This window comes from Protopterus annectens, chromosome 8.part0 (genome assembly GCF_019279795.1).
Source record: "Protopterus annectens isolate FY-2018-M chromosome 8.part0, PAN1.0, whole genome shotgun sequence".
Classification (NCBI taxonomy): Eukaryota; Metazoa; Chordata; order Ceratodontiformes; family Protopteridae; genus Protopterus; species Protopterus annectens.
The window spans coordinates 509,156,412-509,182,153 of NC_056741.1; the positions used below are offsets into that span (position 1 = coordinate 509,156,412).

The 25,742-nt window shown below is 38.2% G+C and overlaps 1 protein-coding gene across 1 annotated transcript in view; it reads left to right on the top strand.

The window, feature by feature from the left end:
* The window catches only part of LOC122808299 (melatonin receptor type 1C-like), a 60,465-nt gene extending 43,145 nt beyond the window's left edge, over positions 1 to 17,320 (top strand). The window contains exons 2-3 of the mRNA XM_044079265.1: positions 1,056 to 1,192; positions 16,548 to 17,320. Coding sequence (XP_043935200.1) covers positions 1,056 to 1,192; positions 16,548 to 17,320 — 910 coding nt within the window. The remainder of the gene's footprint in view (positions 1 to 1,055; positions 1,193 to 16,547) is intronic.
* The last annotated feature ends 8,422 nt before the right edge of the window (positions 17,321 to 25,742 follow it).

The window sequence follows — 25,742 nt, forward strand, 5'->3', positions numbered from 1 at the left end:
AATCCCAATGCCTCTGAACTACATGGTCTAGGGACCTAAACCTTGTCACCACAATAAACAGAACGTGCTGGAGGGATAGGTTCCTGTCCCATAGACTTCCCATACTTTGGAACAAACTACCTATCTATATCAAACAAAGCTCTTCATTAGCACTCTTCAAGAAAAATGTTGATGATTGGATGGGAGATAGGAAATTGACCCCGGGGATCACTTCTGTGGCTCTGATCAATAGGGGCACAGGAAAATAATTTTCTTGGGTGGCGAAAGCCAGGGTACCTTTTTGGCTAGGCTTATATAGGCCCTAGGACCAATAGCCTAGTACTTATCTATGAGACTATAAATCTATGAACATAACCCAAGAAAAACTTTACTTTTAAATGTAAACAATCCCAAAACAGTTTTCTCAGATAAGCCTAGTTCTAAGATGGAAACTTCAAATTAAAGCTACAATTTACAGCTGACAGTTTCATTTGTATATAAGGCTTAAGCTGTTTGCATAATTCACTTGGGATTAGATACAAAAGTTAGATCTGCTGGGACTGCCATTCTTTAATACAAAGTTCATGAACACTGGCACTGTCTTCTTTATCCTGGAACCCCCTGCTTACATGTTTCATTATCTTATACAGCAGCTTAAGATTTTGTCATGGAAAATTAAAAAATTGAAAGTAGCTCTGGCAAAGAAAATAAATTACCTTATTTGCAATGCTTTTGTTGGCTGCTAGATTAGAAAAAATAACTTCCAGTTCATTAAATTATCTGGTTGTATTCTACAGCTATATGCATACACATATGGATGTGAAATATATTTCTGAAAACATTTAAATTCATTGACGTTTGCAATAGCTTATGACCCTTTCAAGAACTGTTTATTTCCAGAGAGTAATTCATTAAAGTCAGGCTTCATAAATACCTATTCTATAAAATGCATTTTTTGTAATGCAGAGGAACAGCTAACCAATTAAGTTCCTGAACAATAAACATATCTTAGTCTCTTCCATGACGGCATTAGTAGAAAACAATGCATGTTTTAATTGTTCAGTTTTTAATTACAGTACTTCTTCAAATAACCTTTCTGAAAACTTAACCATCTTTTTGACTAGTGTGATGATTTTTATTACTGCTATGGACATCTTTGGAAACACCTTGGTTATCCTAGCTATCTTAAGGAACAAGAAACTGAGAAATTCTGGTAAGCAAAACTATTAATCATAGCATAAATAAAGCCATAATAAAAATAGCAGTACTCTCCACATATATATAGTTGTGTACTTATGCGTAGGTGTATGTAAACTGTTTTGAAAGATAGCAAGCACTTCTTAAACTGCATTCTTAAACTGCAGCCAAGACTTTACAGCATTAAGAGACATACAATAAATCAAAATTTTTTGTAAAATAATATATCGATGAGCATTTTAATCTGACGTTGTACAACATTCAGCTCAAATCTGCATTTATAAATATTATTTTTATAGCTGTATAAAATGTCACTATCTATCTTTGTCTTTTGCTTTGTCCAGGAAGGACTGTATAGAACTCATTAGAAAATAAATGTAGCTGGAGAGTTATATATTCTAATAATTCTGCTGACACTGTTTTATTGTATGTTAGATCAGCAATAGCTTGGAAAGTGAACACTTGTGTTAGGGTTTCATTGAAACTAAATACATTTATGAAATGAAAATACAGCTCTTATAAAGTGAAGCCATTCTATGGTCTCCCTTAACTCTTGTTCTAAGACAACAATACAGTCATTAAAATAATACACTTTAATCATAGAAATGTGCGTTACATTCAACTTAAAGTATGAAATTACCTGACACTGAAGCTAAACAAACCAACAAACAAAAAAAAAAAAACATCACTTAGATTAATTAATGTTCAGCCATGAAAAACTCATTGCTTCAAACAAAATCACTGTATAAAAAAGCATACATTGCACAGAAAACAAAGTTTACACGGCACTGTATTAATCAGAAAAAACATGAAAAAATCAATCAAAAATTGCAAGCCCTTTCTAGCATTATTAGTGTGAAAGCACTTAAGCACTTGTTATTTTTCATTGATTTTTTTTAAATTAATTAATTAATTAATTTATTTTATTTTTTTGGATTAATACAGTGTCAATTATGATTGGCCTTTGGTAGTATGCCTTTTTATGCTTAGATTACATATTGGGGATACAATGGCTGTATGTTCAGTTTGTGAAGAAACAAACTTTGCATTAACAATGATCCAGTCTGTTAGATGAAGATCCCAAAGAAGAAAGTCAGGGCATTCAATATCAGTGCCCAGCTGCATGTTTCCCAATGGCATACTAGAAAAAATATCTGTAGAAAATTCCAAGAGTGACTTTCAGTCAGGTTTCTAACTCACGTCAACACTTAAACATGAACAGAGTTTAAGAACAGAAACACATTATTTCAGAACTCATGCCTTAGTCTGCATTTTTTCTTGAATGAGATTCAATCACATACAACAATGTTTAACAGAATGAGTAAGGTACTATTTAACTATATAAACAAGCAAACCAGACATTCATTACTTGTACACGTCTTATTTCATTATAAATGATGAGTCTTTCAATGATATGCTCATGAGAAGAAAAGGCAAAACAGCTACAAAAAAGACATGTTTAAACCTGTTTGAAGGAAAGGGCAGTATAAAATGTGTTCTTCTTAAGTTTTGTACTGTACAAACATGGAGATAATCAAAGTGTGCTTACATCTTGAGACAACATTTGACAGACTGCAAAACTTTGATAGACTGTAAAAGTATATGTATCCTACAGAATGGATGATTATATTTACTTTTCATTCATTCGCTCATTCATTCCCATGTATTAATTTTTTAATATCCATTTTGTCTACCTTAAGGACACATGGAGAGCTGTAAGATAAAGAAACTAAACCTAGACAGAGCATGAGCCAATTCAATAAATAAAATTCAAATTCAATTCAAAAATAAGTAGGTAGGTGCACATTAGTACAAGAACACTCGTCCATCTACCTACTTAACAGAATAAACTTCTTGAAACTTCAACAAAGCACCTTTATTCATTCACAGGGAGGGTATCAGAGAGAGAAAGTCTTCTAGATATGCTAGATAATGTGATTTTACTACTTTGTACTTTGGCACTTTGAAGATAGGCAGAGACAGTATGAAAAACATGAAAATGTTTCTCTGGTCAGACTTTATGAGATCAAGATACAAAGGGTAATAGGCCTCCCTACTCAAGCTGTTTAACCTTATATATCTGCAGTGTGCACACCTACAACTACTCATCTATTAATTTGCAAGATCCAGCTGTCCAACAGCAGATGAACAAATCCGTTTCTTATCTGTCCTTGCTGTTCAAGCTATTCTTACTTCTATCATAGTGCTTACCCATTTTCCTTTCAAAGCACTCATAGTAGTATTGTCTATTACAAATAGGATGCCTTCCCTTTACACTCTCATATTAAAAAGTCAACTAAAGCTTCATCTACCATGCGAAAATCTGGCTCTTGCAACCTCACCTTAAAAAACGGAGCCAGATTCATATGCTCATTCTTTTTCCTCATTTTGTGCATATATATATATATATATATATATATATATATATATATATATATATATATATATATATATATTTATGTGTGTGTGTGCGTGTGTGTGTGTGTGTGTGTGTGTGTGTGTGTGTGTGTGTGTGTGTGTGTGTGCTTATTTATACTTTTTGGACTAGTAGTCTAGTGGGCTCTTTTTAGGGGAGATCTGAGGTGGTATTTATCCCAACATGTGAAATTTGGCCAGGGCATTAGTTATTGGCATTCTTCCTAATTCTGAATCCCACTCAGGGCTAGTGTTAGCATTTTGGGGGCCCCCAGCAAGTAGCAAATTAGGAAACTCCAGTACTAAGTATCAACCAGTCACTGTCACCCCTCCTGAGTAACATTTTAGTTCATGTGCACAGTGTTAGGAGTAGTACACACATGCTGAACTGTAGCTGCAATGCCCTTATATTATGACAGGCCTGTGTGCCACACTACATTGGTATATTTTACAGAGAGCAGCATTCACAGTGAATGGCATTTGTCTGTAATAATAATAAATTACAATAACCATATGTACAGAGCAGGTCTTTGGTGAAATGGGTCCCTAGAAAAAGGACTCCATGGTGCTCTCCACTGCCCCCTTTTTCACCCCCCCACACACATCCCCCAGTGATACATGTCCTTCTTTCCCCTCCCCACTGCCCCTTTTTTCACCCCCACACACACATCCCCCAGTGATATATGTCCTTCTTTCCACTCCCCACTGCCCCCTTTTTCACCGCCACACACACATCCCCCAGTGATACATGCCCTACTTTCCCTCCCACTGCCCCATTTTTCACCCCCACACACACATCCCCCAGTGGTACATGTCCTACTTTCCCTCCCCACTGCCCCCTTTTTCACCCCCTCACACACATCCCCCAGTGATACATGTCCTTCTTTCCACTCCCCACTGCCCCCTTTTTCACCCCCACACACACATCCCCCAGTGATACATGCCCTACTTTCCCTCCCCACTGCCCCATTTTTCACCCCCACACACACATCCCCCAGTGATACATGTCCTACTTTCCCTCCCCACTGCCCCTTTTTTCACCCCCTCACACACATCCCCCAGTGATACATGTCCTACTTTCCCTCCATACTGGGCTGTCCACACCATGCACATTACTTTTCCTCTTCCTTTTCTCATTTTAACTTTACTCTTTAGCTTTTTTTCAAGAAGCCACGGCTTTCTATACGTTCTGAAGACCTGTTTATTTTTTTTTTATTTTTTTACAGCCTTCTCATCCTATGATGGTTTTATGAAAAATTATGATTCAGGAGAGAAATTTAGTTTTCCTATTCAACTTTACTTTTTCTTGCATTCTTTCAACAAGCATAGTAATAACTGTGTTGGAAATAAGTCAGTCAAGCCAGGCAGACCCAAGAAGCCAAAGAATTTTAGATGCTCTGAGGTGAATTTTAGAGCATTTTCCCAACCTTTTGATCAAGTGGTATCCAGAACAAAAATGGGTGAGAAAATAGTATGTCTTATTTTCTTTTTCTTTCATTGAAGACATGATGTGTGATCAAGGCTTAATATTCAAAACTGACAAAATACTAGCTCAAAATAAACTAACAAGATAAAAGTTTGAGAGGATGCATAAATCCTATTTGGGAATATTGCCTGACTCCCCACCCCCCCACATCCAAAAAAAGACAGTGCCTGCCTGTACATTCCTTTGCATCCCTCTAGTGGCAGCGGACTGGGATGAAAGTAGAGGTTCAAATGGCCACAGTCATGTATTTCAAGTGATTGCTGTCATACATACATATAATATGCCTCCTCACTCCTCATCCCTACTTCCTCCAAAGGCAGACTCATATATAAAGGTCCTGATGTGTTATTGTGAGAAAAGTGAAAAATAGTGAGTACAGTAATATATTTCAATTTGTTTCTCGTAGACAGTATACTGGCCCTACACAAGCTATAGTAACTTATTTGCATACCTCTATTGTATGTGAGAAAAGTAAAAAAAAATTACCACACTGTACACAGCCCCAATGCAAGCTATAATGGCTTCTTGTATACATCTCTGAGGTTTGACTTGGGAGGCAAATTAAAGAAGTAATGACTGCACCTTCCCCAGGAGCACCGTCCCCCCCCCCCCGCCACATGTTGCAACAACCTCCTGTACACAATTCTGAGCAGGGATGATTTTAGAATTGTTTGGATTCAGGGCAGAGGCCACCACTATGTACATGTCAAAATCAATGTATATATATATTGTGTGGTGTGTGGGTCATCAGATCCATTGAAGTTCAAATGTTCTGAATGTTCTTTGATTTATTTTATTTTTGAAATATAATTACTTGCTAACTTAATTATTTTACTGCTACTCAGAAGAGTAATTTTATGTGTCTAGTATTATTGTGTGTGCACAGATAAAAAACTTGTGGTACTTTCACACACACACACACACACACACACACACACACACACACACACACACACACACACACACACACACACACACACACACACACACACACACACACACACACACACACACACACACACACACACACACACACACACACCATCTGCATCTCTGCATGCTACAGGAATTCTAATTCACCTATTTATTGCCTTTGAGGTACTGGGGAAAAGCTGACCATATAGCTAGACACACACTTGGGGAGGGAAGACATGCAGAATTTACATAGAAAAAAAAAAACACAGCCAAGAACTCAACCAGAGCAAAACACTGTGAAATGGCAATGGAAAGTTTCTTTCACACACATCCTCTTCCTGTCAAACTGCCAATGATAGCCACCTATCATGTGTAAGGTCTTTGTTTATAAAGGTATGGCCAACCTATTACTCTTAAATAAACTGCAGCCTTGCTTTTCCCCCAAGCAGAGCAGCAGTACTGATGATGTTTGTGTCTAGAAGGTGAAATAAATTATAGCCAGCTTATTATTCTTACACTGTAACCCCCCACACACACACACACACACACAAACACACAGACGCATAAGCCATATTCGTACTAGTTTCACATTTATTTCAGCAAACGGTAATACATTGTATGAGACTAGCACTGTCAAACCGGATTGATGACTGTTGTTTAGCAGTTGTCAGGAGTAATGCTTACCTGTGACTATCCCTAATTTCAAAAATGCCTCTGATTTTGCCTTATATTTTTGTCTTGTTCCTCTTAAAAATAAAATGTTTGATTTTCTGGTAAATCATTCAAGATTACAGTCAGTAATGCCAGACATTAGAGTTTCATACTTTTCATTGTGCAAAAAAGGCATTTTGATGGAAGTGTTTCATTCTATTAACTTATTAAGTGAATTAGAGAAATATTTAAACAGTGTACCTGATTTTGAACCTTTATTATGCCGGTATTTATGGCTTCACTAAGAAATCTTGAGCAAAGAAGTTGAGAGCTTTAGTATTTGTTTTCATGACAGTATTTATAAAACTCCCTGAAAGAGAAGATCATCCATCAAGATTGGGAGCATCTGCTCTTCTTAAAATCCCAGGTAATTTCTGAGATTGGTCACTCTGGGCTACCGATCTTCAGAGCTTAACTCACTCATGTTAATTCACTGAGTACCATCTTTATCCAGGCAGGCTCATATCACAACCCTGCTTAGGATAAAGTGAGTAACTGGAGAATGAATTATCTGTTTTTTTTTTTCTTATTTTCCCCCAACCAGCAGCAGCTATTGCAGAGGCCCCAAACACTCAGTGGTGATAAGGGGACCCCCACAGCCATGGGTACTGCGAGTAACTAAATCTGGCTATGAGGTTAGTTTTAGTGAAGGTAATACCCACCAGCAGGATTTAACTAAGTTTAGTGCACTATATCTGTGGTAACACATTTAATGAAATTATGAAGCCTGCTACCTTACAAAACACTGTTACTACAACCAGACATACTGTTGAGATTTAAAGGAGGAGTCATGCCCATCCTTAGGGTTTGCCCACCTGATTTATTATGGACACAAGACTAATGTACTTGCTTTTGATGGTTTGATAAATATGCAACAAAATATCAAACTAAGGTAACTTGCTGTACTTATGGGACTCCAGGACCAGTGGGCTCCCAGTGAACACAGGTTTCACTGGTACCTAAAACCAGCTATGCTCCTACTAAACAATGTCATGTTAGCATCTAATGATTCTTATTCACTATTTGCATCTCAACTTAAACTGGCTTAGATGAATGCTAGCTACATCAGAAATAAAACCAAATTAATCCACAGTTCACTAAATCTAATGTTCTTGCAGTCTCAGAAATAAGGTCAAAGTTGGAAGATAAAGATTCTGAAACTGTTCTTCCATGTTATATTGCACACAGAGTTGAGAACAGCCACAAGGTTGTAGGAGGTGTTTCTTTAACTACTGACAAATATTTATAATCTAGTGTTTAAAAAAAATCAACAAATGTATTTCATAGTATTTGAAAATGATAAAAAATGTTATTCTTCTGCCTTTGTTAACAAACTGAAATTAATCTGTCCATCATATTTAAGCTACCATTGGACAATCACTTTAATTCTCTCATCTTAACCTATATTTAGCAGTATCTGCCCTTTATGGAAAACAAACAGCGAGGCTATAAATCTCTGAATTTTCAGTCAGTTTCTTCCTGCACTCTCCTATTTGATTATGTCATCCTTTTCTTGCAAATTTTGCCACACTTATCATGTCATTTAAAACATAATGGTCCTAGATGATCCCTCAGAAGAGACATTTATGTATAAAACAAATACCTACATAACTAAATAAAACAACCCATTGCACAAATGAGAACAGGCACACTGGTCAAACACTCTATAAAAATACTTTAAGCACTTTCGTCCCAGTAAATTGGACTTCATCAGAATATACCTAACACAAACCCATAGACTTAAAGTGCAACACTAATTAAACAACCATGAATTAAAATCAATTAAAACCAATAAAACAATTAGGCAAGTCATTATCATTCACCAATCACAAATCTAGCTCCCTTAAAAACACGGTTCCATTATGCCAGAGGTAGCAAGTAGAATATTATATTATACAAATTCTAAAAAAATGTACTAATCCTGCAAAAATCTTATAAAAATACAAAATAATAATGTATATATGTATAAACAAAAAATACCTCCAGAAAATATCCTGCTTTGAGTCTTAAAACTGAACTAAGGGACATCTGGTCATTAAGTCCAGGGGGTTCAAAGGCATCGGTTCTAATCTGCCATTCACACTCCTTGTATTCCAAATAGTCATCAGTCAGACCCCCCTACTACCAAGATCAACATGGTCAATTGCAAAATAGTTAAACAAATGTTGTGGACATTCCTTAATATGTTTAAATAAGGCATTACTTTCAGCCTTATTTTTGATGTCATATAAGTGTTGATAAATTCTAGTTCTTAGTGCATTTTTAGTTTTCCCAATATAAAAATGGTCACATGATTGACATAAAGCCATGTACACTACACCTTTAGTGTAGCAATAGTATTTAGCCACCGGTCTAATGGTGCCATAGCCTTTAACAAAAACATAGTCCTGTTCCAAAATAAACTTACGGTGGGGACGGAAATCACACTTCCTCATACTCCATTTTTAACCTTAGATCTTTCAAGTAAATTCTTAATGTTGACATCCTTTTTATAAAATTTTTTGGTGTCTCCCCCACCAAGGCAAGGTGTTCAGGGTCTAACTTAAAAATGTGCCATTATCTTAGAATATTACTCTTGATGTCAAAAAATGTAAGTTGAAGGATAACACTAAGGCTCGGTTAAAACCTTCAGCGCTGTCATCCTAACCCAAAACTTGCAGTTAAGAGCAGGTACCAAGGAGTGGTTTAAAAACAACATTTTGTCTCTTACCCATAACTGCATTAATAATATCCTGGACAAAATCCTCAAGGTACCCCCTTCTCATGAACATATGAAAAAGTTTGACACATTCATCCCAGAACATAGAGTCATTAGACATCATTCTGGCTAATCTAACATATTGTCCCTTCATTAGGGACTTTTTTGATGGACAGGGTGCCAACTAGTGAAGTGCAAAAAGGAATTGGAGTATGTGGGCTTCCTATAAAGAGATGACATAAATATTTTTTATGATAATCTTTGCTAATGGTGACATTAAGATAATTAACCATATGCCTGCCCACAGTCATAGTAAAATGCAAGAAGGAAGTGGTGGTATTTAAATAATCAAAAAACTCTGTCAATCTTTCCTTCCAAAATAAAACAATGCCATCCAAATATCTACCATATAGGGACCAACATTCTCTAAACTGGGATCTAACTATAAAAAGATCATCCCAATGCACTAGAACTATATTAGCAAACATAGGGGCACAACTGGCTCCCATTGCAACACCCTTAACTTGTTTAAATATTTAATTTTCAGAAATAAAAAAAAAAAAAATTCCAGAACCAACTCCATACAAGTCCTAACTGTAAGAATGCTATTATGATCTAAATCAGTACTACTACACAAACAAGTCATAAAACTATTCAAGCCTTTGTTGGTGAGGAATCACTGAAATAAGATCACAAACATCAAATGGTGACCATTAATAATTGATCATCATAAATCTCCCTTGACACCTTGGATAAAAAAATCCTTGGAGTCTTTATGAACATAATGCTGATTGGTCAACACATTTTTAATTTTGTAGTCTATGAACCTGGCAATAGGAAAGGTTTTTGAAGCTTTAGTGTCCACAATTGGACATAATTGTTGGTTACTCAAACTCTTATGAATCTTTGGAATACCAAAAATAGAGGGGATACAAGGGTCGGTAACCCACATAAATTTGCGCTCTTCAAGGTGATCTGACCACTGAACAACAATTCATCAAGTGATAAATCAATGTTTCAATAGGCAATGTTCAGTTCATTTTCAGAACCTCATTGTAGGTATCAGTATACAAAACAGCATTCTATTAATATAGTCATTTGAGTCCATAACAATACCCCCACCTCAATCTGGCTTTATAACCCTAATGTCTTTGTTCATGACAATATTATGCAACAATTGTGTTTCATCAACCGTTAAGTTGGGCCCACGTGCATAGCTGAGATTTCCATTAAGCAGTGCCTTTTTGTCCAACCACCATAAATTTTCAAACACAGGAGTCATGTTGTGTGTTGGTAGATTAAAAAGAGTCTATATTAGAACCACGAAAGTGCTACTCAGTGAATACATAACCATCGACACATATTACCTGAACCGTGAATACACCGAATGCCCTAAACTGCGAAATTCAAAATCTTGAACCTTCATAGTTGTCCAACCCCACCACGCGCTACATACTACCTACCCAAACAAAATAAATAAACCACATACATACACTAACCAAAACCCTACTTCTAACCCTACACTAAACCTTACATACATTACTATCTATGCACTTACCTTAACCCGCACCCTAACCCTAAGGTCCGTAACTATCGCACACTTACCTTACAGAGCTATACCCAAACAAAAATAAACAACCCACACACATACACTTAACAAACCCTACTTCTAACCATACTCTAAACCTTACATACATTACTATCTATGCATTTACCTTAACCCGCACTCCAACCCTAAGGTCTGTAACTAGGCCACACATACCATACGGAGCTATACCACAGAAGGGCCTACCATGATGATTCAACAGTTTGGATTTCGCACTTCAGGATGATTGGTGTTTTCACGGTTCGACTTATACGTGTCGACATTTCCGTATTCGGGTAAGTGGACCTTTGCGATTTCAATAGGGAACTGATTAAAAACACCTGTCTCTTTAAACATCCCAGGCTGCATCCTACATGAACTTAGGCAGGAACTTGCAGCACAATTAAATGCTCTATTCATCCAAAGCCTCAGTACCAGCTTCATCCCAGCTGAGAAGATGATAGCCACTGTCATCCTTTTGCACAAAGGTGGAATGTCCACCAATCAGGGAAATTATATACCCATCAGCCTAACTAGCCTTATCTGCAAGAACATGAAATGGATTATCATGGACCTCATTAGAAGGACATTGGCAACCTCCAGACACTCAATCCCACACAGTTTGGTTTTATCAAGGGGTGGTCATGTCTTTTAAATTTGGTTGACTTCTTTGAGACAGTCAAGAAAGCCATGGATGACAGGAAGATGGCTCACACCACCTACCCTGACCTGGCCAAAACCTTTGACACTATTCCCCACTTGGGCATAATAGATAAACTCTCTCAACTAGGTATCAATCTGTATGTTACCAGATGGGCAGCAAACTGGCTCACTGATAGAACCCACCTAGTCAGAATAGGGGAAGCCATCTCAAGCAGTAGACTCATAATGAGTGACATACCACAGGGATCAGTCTTGGGGCCTCTGTTATTTGGAATATACATTTTTGAGGTGCAGGCCAAAATCAGGGAGCTATGGCTGACCAAGTTTGCAGATGTCTGCAAGCTGGGTGCTGTCATCAATTCCCCTAGTGATGTGGACATCCTCCAAGAGGGTGTCACCCAAACAAATGACTGGTCTCAAAAACACGGCCTCAAGCTGAATACCAAACAATGCATCATCATCCCCTTTGAGGAGAGTGATGTCCCCACAAATTATCACATTAATAACAACATCTTAAGTATGCAATCAGTTGTGAGGGATTTGGGCATCCAGGTTGAGAGCAACCTGACTTTTGACCACCATGTTGCTTCCGTTGTATGAAAAGCTTTCTACATAGCCCACCTCATATGTAAGGGCATCTCATCCAGGGAAATGGAGGTCATAACATCCCTGTATTCTTCCCTTATAAGGCCCATTATTCAGTAAAACGCCCCTTTCAGCATGTACCTCACAAAGCACATGCAGCTGCTGGAGAGACCACAGAGGTTCTTCACCAGGGGAATCCAGGGCCTCAAATATCTACTCTACACAGACAGGCTAAATGCCCTCTCCCTCCACTCAGTTTCATACAGACTTGTCAGAGGTGACCTCTGCCTGGCATACAAAGCAATCTCAGACCCCACCTTGATGGGACTACTGTATATCTGCAAGTCAAGCTCCACTCAGGTAACCCGCATGCATGATCTTAATCTGGTTTGTGACATCAATAGGACTTGATGGTGGAACAGATATGTGTCCCAGACACCCCCCCATCTGTGGAATAGACTCTCTCTCCATGGCAAGCAGAGTACCTCATTATCTCTTTTTAAGTGTGAACTGGATAACTGGATGAGAAACAGAAAATACCCCCCTGGGATTCCACCTGTGTTCTTGCTGGACATGGGCATTGGGTGCTGACTTGTCTAAACATGGGCTAAACTCTTGGCAAGGCTTATAAGGGCCTCAGAGCCAATAGTACTAGTAACCACCTATGATCCTATAATCAAAGAAGATGATTTCTGTTGTTAAAGGGCAAATTTACCCAAATGTCAAGTTTTTCTTTTGAAAAATTGAATGCCGGCATACAAAAGATTGTTTTAATATCTCCTCCTTTATTTCCTATATGTACCCAAGTTCAAACAATATTTGCTTTGCTTTGTCTGTAAAAGCTATGTTATCTCCTTTTAACATGTTTTGCTTCATTTGCTATTTCTTAGGGACAGGGTGAAAGTCACTACCTATGTAAGGAGGAGGGTAAGCTACATCTGGCAATAACAGACATAACAAAATTAATTAAGTAATTGCTTTCAAAATATTAATAGTGCCATTATGCAAAAATAAACTAGAGTGATATTGCTAGGTTTTCAGCTGCAAACTGTCACTCATTAGTACTACATGCACAGATGATTAGATGAGTTGGTACCCATCTGAAAAAGCGAGAAATGAAAAAGGAAGATGGAAAATCAATTATCAGCTCTTCTGACATATCATTTAAAATCAATGAAAAAGTAAGCTTAGCAGCTTCAGGCAATACAGTTCTAGGGAAAAAGACATGGTGAGATTCTTTGCTAATACACAGGGAAACCAAAAATTCAGAGCACCACCACACCAATTAAGTAGATCAGATATACTGAAACTGTTACCACATATGTTCAGTGAGAGCAGTTATTTGTAGAACTACCACGATAATTCAATATAGCCACGACAATACTGAATTGACATGACTGTAAAAAATTACAGGGAGACAGAATGCATTGTTGGAAAATGACAGCCTGACTGCAGAACTCACATCAATCCAGCAGTCCTCATCAAGGTACTTTTCAGGTATCACAAACAATAAAATAATGCCCTTGGAGTGGTAACTGAAGTTATAGCAATAGCCACACATGCTGCATGGCACAGATGAATAAACAGCTGCCTGCAACCTAAATGACATGTGTCAATCAGCAGCATGGGTATTTAAGGGACCAGGTAGGAGAGAATGGGAATGAGCAAATGATAATGGCTCACCCATCTTGGGAGGAGGGAGGCAGCATGGCTTACTGCAATAACATCATGAAACATCTGGTCAGCTCTGCAGTGCAAACATTATCCCTCTTGACCAGGAGGCTGATCACATCCTGCAGGCTATCACAAACTGAGTAATTATTTTTTCCACTCCTCCCTGAATTATGTATTCCAGCACTCTCAGTGCCCTCATCCATAATCATGTCAACTTGCTCCTCCTTCCTCCCCTGGGCTTCACCAAGTGAACTGAGGCAGGCATGGAATTTATGGAAGTCCTGGAGGTATGGAAACTGCTTCTACTTCTAAGTGGGTGTCATTATAACCTACCGTTATTTCCTCAACACACCCCTGCATCTGTTGATAAAGTCCAAGGGCTACTTGCCTCTGTAGACCACACATCTCTTGAAGAAGCAACTTTGATGAATGCCACCCCCCCACCCCCCGGGATAGGCAAGTCCATCCCTCTCTGCCAGTGTCCAAGATGCCTGAACAGCTAGCTCACCTGAGCCATAGTTAGAGATTCATACCCCTGTGCCACAGCACTGGGTAAATTGAGCAATCATGTTTGAGGATTGGAATCTGGGTGCAAGGCAAACCAGAGGACAGGTTGAGGCTGTGCATTTGAATTATTGGTAGTTTCAGTTTACATGCTGACTGATGCAAAAATGATATGCTAATGTGATGAAACATTTCAGAGTCTAACCATTGTATCAAATAATATGATTTTATGCCTCTGTATTAAATTAAGAATTTAGTGATTTTGCTATATGGCTACAATGCAAAGTCAGAAATTATATGTTGCACAGCTAAGTGGGCAGATTTATCAGACATAAAATGAGCTATATCATCAAAATATACAATAACATTCCCCTAAAAAAAAATAAGGAATATTTAATTAAGCAGCACCAAGGATAACTATTTGAGGAAAAACAGGCAATCTTTATGACAAAAGTAAATTGAATGAAAATTAAAATATTAAACAACTAGTATGGCAAATACTCCTAAAAGTGGTTAGTGATTTCTGTTGTCATTGTCAGTGAAAGAAATGTACGGAGTAATGAATCAAATGTGTTTTCATTTTCAAATTTGGTGTAGTCTTGCTGCAATACAATAAACTGAGTAAGAGTGTGATACGTGCTATGGACCCATGTTCATGCCTAAACAATTGCTGTTCATCATACAGCAAATCCAAATATTTCAGAAGGTTTTAAAGCCAAGACAATGCAATGGCCTCAAGAATGTTGGCTATAGAAGGTGAGAGACAGGCCAGTACTTATTAATACCTATGTTAGAAGCTTCTTTACAAAAGTAAAGAATAGCTTGTTTTCACAAGTTGTTTACCTTACTACAGGCAAAATAGCATTTTATGAGCCAGCAGTAGTGTGAGACAGTAGTATATGTTCATAGGTTCATAGGTTGGTACTAGGCTATCGGCCCTAGGGCCTATACAAGCCTAGCCATAACAATTCCCTGGCTATTTCTTCCTACACTATTTACTTCCTGGACCCCTGTCTAGCAGGGCAAATGACGTGATCCCCGGGGTGAATTTCCTATCTCACATCCAGTTGTCAAGGTTCCTTTTGAAGAGGGCCAAAGAGGCACTCTGCTTGACATGTATGGGCAGTCTATTCCAGAGTCTGGGGAGTCTCTGGGTCAGGAACCTATCCCTCCAGCATGTTTTGTTTATTGTGATGACAAGGTTTAGATCCCTGGAGCATGTGGATCTGAGGGAATGGAATTTCTTTAAGTGTAGCATGTCCAATAGCTCTGGGTTTGACTTGGCCTTGTATGTTAAGTAGAGATCGCCTCTGAGTAGACGATATTGCGACAGAGTATAGCTGGAGAGTTTTAAGGCGGTCAGCATAGGGCATCTGGTATGGTTTCTGCTTTCTGCTTGATTGCCTGGGGTAAAACCTTGATCACTAAGCAGTGCATGTTTTTGTAGTTAAAATGCTCTTCCAGTGTTTGCATTCATTTTCTTCTCTGTATTTGAGCTTCCTTTCAATAGCATGCTGACTGATTGGCTTCACTAAATTGTATGTAATATTGTCAGGTTTTCTTCCAAAAACAATCGACTAATTGGTTTCAGTAAATTGTCTATATTATTATATTTACCCTAAGCATTAAGTCCAATCTCTAGGATGAAAACGGCCGTCCCATTAACAAATTATATAGTTGAAAACAATAATAATGAAAGACTTCACTATTTTGAGATGTCAGACATTTCTTCTGGGCCTTCAATGCAGTAGCATGTTTACTATGATTGAAAGTACTGCATGTGAGGAGATGAAACAGGGATGGAAGGGGCTGGATAGTAAATGATCAGGGAAGAAATTATTGCTTATTGCTCTCTGTAGACAACTGTGTCTGCAGATGGGTAAGAAGTGCACTGTTATTTAAAATTATTAGGTTCTTTCAAAACATCAGATTTGTTATGCAACATGAAGATAGGAGATGCAGGCTAAGCTACTGAACCAGACTCCAGACTTGTCACTCTGTTAAAATAAATCATTGTTGCTGGCACTGGAGTAAATGTAAAATTCCATGCCAATGAACCTTTAATTATAAAATCACTAATCTGGATTTACTAATTTTTTTAATTTGTGTTAAATAATGCATTTTTTTCCTTGCAGGCAACATCTTTGTGATTAGCTTATCTGCAGCAGACTTGATGGTTGGAGTATATTCCTATCCTTTAGTTTCGATTGCTACATTTCATAAAGAATGGATCTTGGGAGAGCTTCAATGCAAAATATCAGGACTTGTTCATTCATTAAGTCTCATAGCATCTGTTTACAACATCATGGCTGTAGCGATTAATCGTTACTGCTGTATCTGTCACAGCCTCATATATGAGAAAGTGTACAGCATGAGAAATACTTATTGTTATGTCATTCTTATATGGTTTTTCAGCATTATTTTGCTTTTGCCAATTATATTGTTTGATGTTTTACAATATGATGAAAGAGTACATTTCTGTGCTTTTATATTTTCAGTAAATCCTTCTCTAACTAGTGCAATGGGAGTGATACATTTCATAATACCAGTGACCATTGTGATCTTTTGTTATTCAAGGATATGGCTGCTGGTTATTCAAGTCAAGTATCGTGTCAGGCAGGAAAACAAGCAAAGGTTAAAGCCTAGTGAAGTGCGCAATTTTCTGACCATGTTTGCAGTATTTGTACTTTTTGCAGTGTGCTGGTGTCCATTTAGCATTCCATCTTTAATAGAAACATTGATTCCAAATAGGAAGGCAACAAACTTCCCAGATTGGGTGTATGTGTTTGGCTACTTTACTGCATCCTTTAACAACTGTCTTAATGGCATTGTCTATGGGGTTTTTAACAAAAATTTCCGTCAAGAATACAAAAGAATTCTCTTGTCATTATGCACCTGGATGAAATAAAGAAAAAAAACTGTGATAGAGGAAAGACAATGCTTTAAATTCACCTCAGAGGAACATAGATTTCTTTTTGCAGTAATCAATATATACTTTATTGTGTTGTGTAAGTCCAAAAATGATGGTCACATATTGTCACCTAAGACTTATGTTTTTTTTTTTCTGTCCTTTACAAGTATAAGGAAAAATATCTCTCTCTGGTCATTTCCAACAAAGCAATGTATAATAATCCTTATTTATTTAAGGATAGAATGCATTTTTCTTAAGAAGGATAAACTCAAGTTTCCGATCTTAAAATCACTATAATAAAGATGATGTCAAAAGCAATACTGAAAACATATAATAGTACAGAATTATGCCCATGTAACACAGTCTGAAGTAAGCTGACTAAAGTAGCTACATGTATAAAAAAGTCTGCCTTTCACATATTGCACACACACACACACACACACACACATGTATATATGGGTCTACTTCATTTGATCGAAAGACCATTTGACTGAAACCCATTTGGTCGAAAGTTTATTTGATTGAAAACCAGTATTCAAAGCATAAACCTGGGATTTGTCCCCCTCCCCAATGTTGTGCGACCCTGGAATTGGTATACATATATATATCTATATATATATATATATATATATATATATATAGATAGTAAAGGGGTATGTGGGGGGTGCAGCCCTCCACAATGGGGGGTGTGGGGGGCATAGCCCCCCACCTAGTTTCCTTTGAAAGAAGAAAATAACAAAAAAATGTACATATTTTAAATGAAAATATGTGGGGGGCTGTGCCCCCACACCCCCGCATCTATATATACCAACTCCAGGGTCGCATGACATTGGGAAGGGGGACAAATCCCTGTTATTTGCCTTGAATTCTGGTTTTAGATCAAATGAACTTTCGACCAAATGGGTTTCAGTCAAATGGTCTTTCGATCAAATGAAGTAGACCCATATATATATATATATATATATATATATATATATATATATATATATAAATTTAACTATTTAACTTCAGTGAATGGCTGTTCATCGAACACAAATTTGCAAATGGCTGTTCACTGAACGTTCACATCAGCAAACATTTTTCCTAGGGAAGTGAGTTAGTTGGCCATCATATTAAAATTTTCCCCTTTCCCCACTGTAGTGTGATCTTGGAGTTAGTATATATAAGTAGGAGTTGTAGGGACATAGCCCCCTAAATTTGGGGGTGTGGGTTTCGCCCTCAAGTTTGTTGAGTTTGGTATACTTTGGTGTAGGTGTCACTTGGTATGTTGGGCATCTAACTCATTTCTATTGGAAACACATTCTCTGATGTGAGCATTTGATGAACAGCCATTCGCTGATTTGTGTTCAATGAACGGCCATTCTCTGAAGTTCGGTTTTGATGAAGTAATATATACCCAATATTTATAGGGTCTATATCACCACATCAAATGGTGATAAGTCCGAACGCCCTTTGTTCAAACCTAAAAGTCTGAAAACTCTAAACAGCGAACTCACGGAACAGCGATATTTTTCCCAGGGAAAAAAATCGCTGCTCCATGAAACAAAACAAAAAAAAAAAATCACAACTTTAAAATAAGCTAAAGTGGGGGGCTTCTCCACCCACACCCCTCCTACTTACATATACCAACACTGAGATTACACTACAGTGGAGGAAATAGCAAAGCCCCGAAGATGGCCCACCAATTTTATTTTCCCTGAGAAAAAAATCGATGTTCTGTAACTTCGTGGTTTAGGGTTTTTGGACTTTTCAGTTCGAACAAAGGGTGTTCAAACTTATCACCATTTGATGCGATGATTTAGACCCATATTTATATATACATGCCTACACACACACACACAAAAAAAAAAAATATATATATATATATATATATATATATATATATATTTATTTTTTTTAACTGCCTTAAATGTCATTCTGTACATATTGAAATAGTGGTCACAGGAGTAAAATTATAGAGCACATACTGGTGATAACAGAATTTCTTCCCCCCAAACTATTTGTCAAGCTGACATTATATTTGATTTGCATTAAAAAATACATGTGAGCTGAAGGTGATATAATATATGACAAGTGTCTCTGAGTATGCCTTCTCAATCCGGAATTATCAACTAACATTATCCTTAATAACACAGATGGATGTGATGATGAAAAATATTTTTTTATGTAGCTGTCTTCAACCTCAGATGTCTGACTACAGAAATTAATTCCTTTCATGTTTTGTATTCATTATGACACAAAACAGTTCATTCAAAGCTAGAGTGCCCACCTACAAGCTACAGTCCGTGTTTGAATATTTCTTACTAATTTGCTTTGTAAACAATGATCCATTACAAATTTATACTTGCAATGTGCTACTGATAGAGTACTGTTGAATATATCTATTGTAGAACCAGAAAAGTTGGGCTTCATAAAAGTTTCTGCCAACTGATTCTGAGCATTTGTTTTCAATGACCTTCTGTATCACCATTTTGTGCATGGCAATAATGCATAATAAAATAGTGCATAACTATAAAAGCAATATTTCTTAACACTGCATAAATTAAATGTCAGTAAGTATGCCTGAGGACATTTGTGTTGGATACAAATAAAATCATTTGAATTGTAGTATGACACTATATATATATTACACCCTGCCATATTTTCTTAAAAAATCATGCACGGTGAATCATTTACAATAACACTGTTACATCCATCTGCTTACCGGTAATACAACTTAAGCATATTAACCATACTTCACTTCAGTCCTACCATATTTGCTGTTACAACCTTGCATAACACCAGCAATGAATGCTATGTCCAACAATTTTTATAGGTTCATAGGTGTATACTAGGCTAATGGCCCTGGAGCCTTTACAAGCCTAGCCCATAGAATTGCCCTGGCATTGCGCTGCCCGACGTTAGTTCCCATTGCCTCTATTGAGTAGAGCCACTGGAGTGATCCCCAGGGTGAACTATTTCCCATCCACTCATCAAGATTTCTCTTGAAGAGGGCTAGTGAGGTGCTCTGCTTGACATGTATGGGAAGTCTATTCTAGAGCATGGGCGATCTCTGGGTTATGAACCTGTCCCTCCAGCATGTTCTGTTGATTGTGATAATGAGGTTGAGGTCTCTGGAGTGTGTGGCGTGGAGTGATTGGGATTTCTTTAGATGTAACATTTCTAACAGAGCTGGGTCAGATATGGCTTTGTAAGTCAAGCAGAGATCGCATCTTAGTAGATGATACGAGAGAGAGAATAGCTGGAGTTTTTTGAGTTAGTCCATGTAGGACATGTGTTTAAGGCATAGGTCCTCTTTGTGAGGTACTTTTGTGGCCTCTCCAACTGTTGCAGGTGTCTAGTGAGGTACATGCAACATGGAGCATTATACTCAATGAGTGTTCTAATGAGGGAAGGGTAGAGGGAGATGATGACCTCTTTCTTCTTGGATGCAAAACCCTTGGAAATGAGATGTGCCACATAGAAGGACTTTTTGACCACAGTGGCAATGTGGTGGCCAAAGGAGAAGTTGTTGTCTACCTGTGTCCCCAGATCTCTTATAATGCCTTCAGTGTTCATTGGCCTCCCATTAATGTGGTAATTAGTGGGAACTGAGTTTTTACCAAAGGGGATGCCGACACTTTTTTGGCATTAAGCTTAAGGCCATAGTTTTGACACTAGTCATTTGTCTCAGTGAGGCCTTTCTGTAGGATGTCTGCATCACTCGGGGAGTTAATAATAGCTCCCAGTTTGCAGTCATCTGCTAACCTGGTCAGCCAGAGTCCCTCAATGTTGGCCTGGACTTCTGAGAAGTAGATGCCTAACAGGAGAGGACCCAGGACCAATCTCCTGTGGGACTTCACTCATGACTGGTCTGCAGTCTGACTTGGAGTCTGCTACTTTCACACTGTGGGTTCTATTTGTGAAGAATGGTATCAAAGGCCTTTGCCAACTTGAGGTAGACTGTATGAACTACCTTACCCTCATGCACAACTCTGGTGACTGACTCAAAGAAGTCGGCCTGGTTCAGCAGGCATGATCTCCCTTTCACAAAACTAAATTGTGTGGGATCCAGAGTGAAGAGTACTTTTATTTTGTTTTATTTAATCTTTGTTAACCAGGTAAAATAACTTGCCTTGGGGATGTTTTCAGTTTCAACTTGGTGGGTCACCTGAAGGGGGAGTTGCAAATCCTATTACTGTACAGACATTTCAGAGATGAAAAAATGAAGTTCACCTTACACTAAAACCTTAGGAAAATATCTGAAAATTGCTTGGAATAATATACTGCATTATATATGCACATAAGTATATTGCCTTTCTGGGAGGAAAGGGATAGTGGTTGCCACCAGCCCCTCAGCTTGCACCATGGCTCCACTGACAGGGGCATGTTGGATAACAGAAGTTCTTCAGGTAGTGTGTAAGTATGTGTATGTGGGGAGAGCTGGGTCAAGAAGGTGTGCATTTGACCTCACAAGCCATTGATAGTAGTCCCTGTTAGTGCATGTAGGGGACTACATATGCACAGACAGAGGAGGTATATGCTACCCATGGTCATATACATTTGTGTGTGTGTGTATGCGTGTGTGTGTGTGTGTGTGTGTGTGTGTGTGTGTGCGTGTGTGTGTGTGTGTGTGTGTGTGTGTGTGTGTGTGTGTGTGTGTGTGTGTGTGTGTGTGTGTGTGTGTGTGTGTGTGTGTTTGTGTGTGTGTGTGTGTGTGTGTGTGTGTGTGTGTGTGTGTGTGTGTGTGTGTGTGTGTGTGTTGTGTGTGGTGCGTATGTGTGTTTATATTGAAGGGAGTATATTTGTCTGTGAGTGCTATGACTAATGTAAAAGAATGTACACGAGAAAAAGAATATAACAAAAAGAAAAATAAATAGAAAAACAAATAGATGGATATAGCCAGCAACCAATCAATACCAATCTAGAGAGCATGGAAGTGGGTATACATTCAGAAAAAAGTTGAATTCCTGGATATTTCAAGCAGGAACAATGCACCCTCTAGAAATTTTCAAGCCAATAGTTTAGACACTGATGACATTTCAGTGAAATTGATGCTGTCCATATTTTCCATCAATATGCAAAGTTGCATTTCAAAATTCGCTTTGGAATACTTTTGTTTTATACATGTCATATCTAAGCAAAAATAATGGTCCAGAGTCAATAAATTCCATGTAGGTTCTGTGCAGAGCTACATTGAGTGCTTTCACATATGCTATACTACTCATTGCATGGCTTCTGACAGCATCACACTATGAATATTAATGATGTGAAGAACGCATAAGCAAGATTTTGCGGCTCACAACAGTGCTGCTGGCTGCAAAACCTGTAGTCTGAATGCAGATCATACCTTCAGTCTTTTAGTGCAAGAAATCTGGACAAACACTAAACCAATGGGAGGGGGGCCAAAAGGCCAGAAATAGGGACAGATTTACTATATTGTTCTGATAACAGCAGAAAGTAGAATAGGATTTGTGTTCGCATTTTCTGAAGGATATGAAGTACGAAACTGAAATGTATGTCGTTATGTACGGACTTCAACCTTCAGTGATTTTTCCAGAAAACCACACATTTTGTAACAGCCCCAAAATATGATGCAAACATCTGTATATTCTGCAAATTCTGGGCAGTTTCCCTTTTTATCTTTTTGTTTTTTTTTTGAGGCTAGTGTTTGCGCAATGTGCCGCTTAGCACAAAAATGTTTGGCTCCGATGACCTGGCTTGCATGAAGTAGAGCAGCACACAAACTGGAGGAAGGGACCATCCTGATTGCAGACAGGACCCAGACAGGCACAAACATAAACTGGATGCATTCACTTAATCTCACTGGCTATCGTGCAAACACAGTAAGTGGCATTGCACTATGATTAACAGTGAGAACTTTACAATAACTATTATAATAGGGCATATCATGTCACTAAGCCTGTGGCAGCAGGTGTTAAGTGTAGGTGTGGAGTACAGATAGTCTGGGGTTTTAGTAGAGGATGTGCACATTTTGTTTTGTTGTTGTAAGACTGCAGATTTTAACAATGAAGTGCAACATACACAAATGTTTTCTCAACCTTCTTGTGGTAATAGCTGCAAGTGTAGGAGAATCATAGACATGATTCATTTGACTAGCACATTTACACAAGTGCTTGTATACTAAATAATCTTAAAATTGCAGTGCTTACCACTGTTGCACATCACTTAACATGCAGCAAGCATGGTGCCCATCAGTTCGCTCCCTCTCCTACCGTGTTTGCTCTATGGTAAAAGATGAGCAATGTTTGCAAATGTTGCAAAACCAAAATCTGTGCACTCTCAGTAAGCAAGACACATGCAATTGGTGGGAAAACATCAGAATATAAGATGCCATTTGTGGGAAATGCTCATTCTACATTGAGATTCAGCTGTAGTAGACATGACTGTTGTTGCTGGTGAGGGAGTGCTAATGTGGCCTGAACACTCTTCTCTGTCTCGACCTAAGCCTATTAGCAGCAGCAGCAGCATTGCCTGCAACCTGTAGCACATATAACTGGAGTTAAGCAGCAGCTCCTAACATTCTGTCTGTGTAGACTTTCTGTGTTTGTACTCCACTACTTTTGAAGTCCAGAGGAAAAACAGCATGGAGTCTACATGGATGCTTTATAACTTGTTGAACAGCTCCAACAGGCAAAAACAGATGAAATCCATTAATAATCTATTCCATTATAAAAAGCTAGCCAAACTGATGGTGAGGACACTAGCTACATTTTTGCAAGACTTCCAAAAACAACAAAAATTCCAAAGATATCTTTACAGAGGAGCTTTGAGCCCCAGGAGGTTTGCTCCCATTTTATTACCTACACAATGCATATGCTGGAACATACTAAGTCATGTGAAGCAAAGCTTTTTACACTATCTGTATGCATTGTTAAATGTGTACTGATGGCATGTCCATGTTCATCAAGCCATGTCACAGGTACAAATGATTTACAATACATAAAAAGTGATGGTGGTGCAGCGGTAGCGTTGCTGCCTCACAGCAAGAGGCTAGCCTGTTTGATTCTCGGCTGGAGTGCCTTCTGTGTGGAGTCTGCATGTCCTCCCCACGGTCAAGTGGCATTTGAAAGACATGCGTGAATGGGTGTGCCTTCGCTGAAGTATGGGTGTCAGGCTGGAAACATGGCACCATAAAAATCTACTGCCAATCATTAGCAGACTGGAGTTTTGCTGTGGTGACCCCTAACTGGGAAAAGCCAAAAAGACAAATAAACAAATGATTGACAATACATGAAAATAGAAAGTTGTGTGATACATATGTATAAATGTTTTGGGGGCAGGCCCTTTGAAAGCACATTTAGGGCCACTTCCTTTAGAACTTGGGATAGCTCTGGCTGCTGTCTGTTCCTTGCCCAGCGTCGACCTCTATGGTATGTAATCTTGTTTCTTTTTTAAATTGTCTGCTGCTCATAACACTGAATTTTTGCTGCTCACATCGTTTGTTTTTCTCATACCTGCTTGATGTACCTAATTAACTGCATTGGCTCTGTTACTGCCATGATTGTATTCTAGGCCATTATTTTTTTTTTTTGGGGTACTGTACCTAGCCTTTACATATATCCTTATTTTTAATTATATAGTGAACCTTCCTAGCTGGGTTATTTTTTGGGGTCGGATTGAGGTAGTATATTACTATAGTGTATCTTTAATCAAGCTGCTAACCAGCTCACAATGTGCTCATAAGAGTAAGCATGCACACAGATATGTTACAATTGTTGGGAGTAGTTTTGCACCTTTCAAAGACGCCCTGTAGTTATACGTATCTTGCAAGAGTATACTGCTACTAGAATTGTCCACTGAAAACAGATTTAACTAGCGTTTTACTCGCGGCTGTTTAAGTGCATTATTCAAGGTATTTAGCCTTAGAGAATTTATACGTGGATCACGCCCACTGTTTTTTTTTTTTTTTTTGGATTTCAGGCTGCAGATACTTTCAGCTAAGGCGACTATTTCGCGCCTTTTTAACCTACAACATATTCCTGTGGCTGTGTATCAGATACTTAGTTGCCAACATACTACTCAATCTGCGCTTCTAATTTATTTCTTATCTGAACAGATAAGCGCAGTATTCAAGTTTGCAGTGGCTGTGTATCAGATACATGATTGCTAACATACTACTGAATCTGCGCTTCTAATTTATTTCTTATCTGAACAGATAAGCGCAGTATTCAATTGCATATGGCCTTAGATAATCGTAAGTGAATCACGCACACAGCTCTCTGGATTTTCAGGCTACAGGTACCATTATCTAAGGCGACTATTTTGCGCCTTTTTAACCTACAGTGTATACCTGTGGCTGGGCATCGGATACATAGTTCCCCACAAACTACTTAACCGGCACTTCTAATTAATTCTTATCTGAATAGAGCCAGTTCCACCAGTAATCTCTCAAGGGTCTACAAAGACAAGGCAGGCT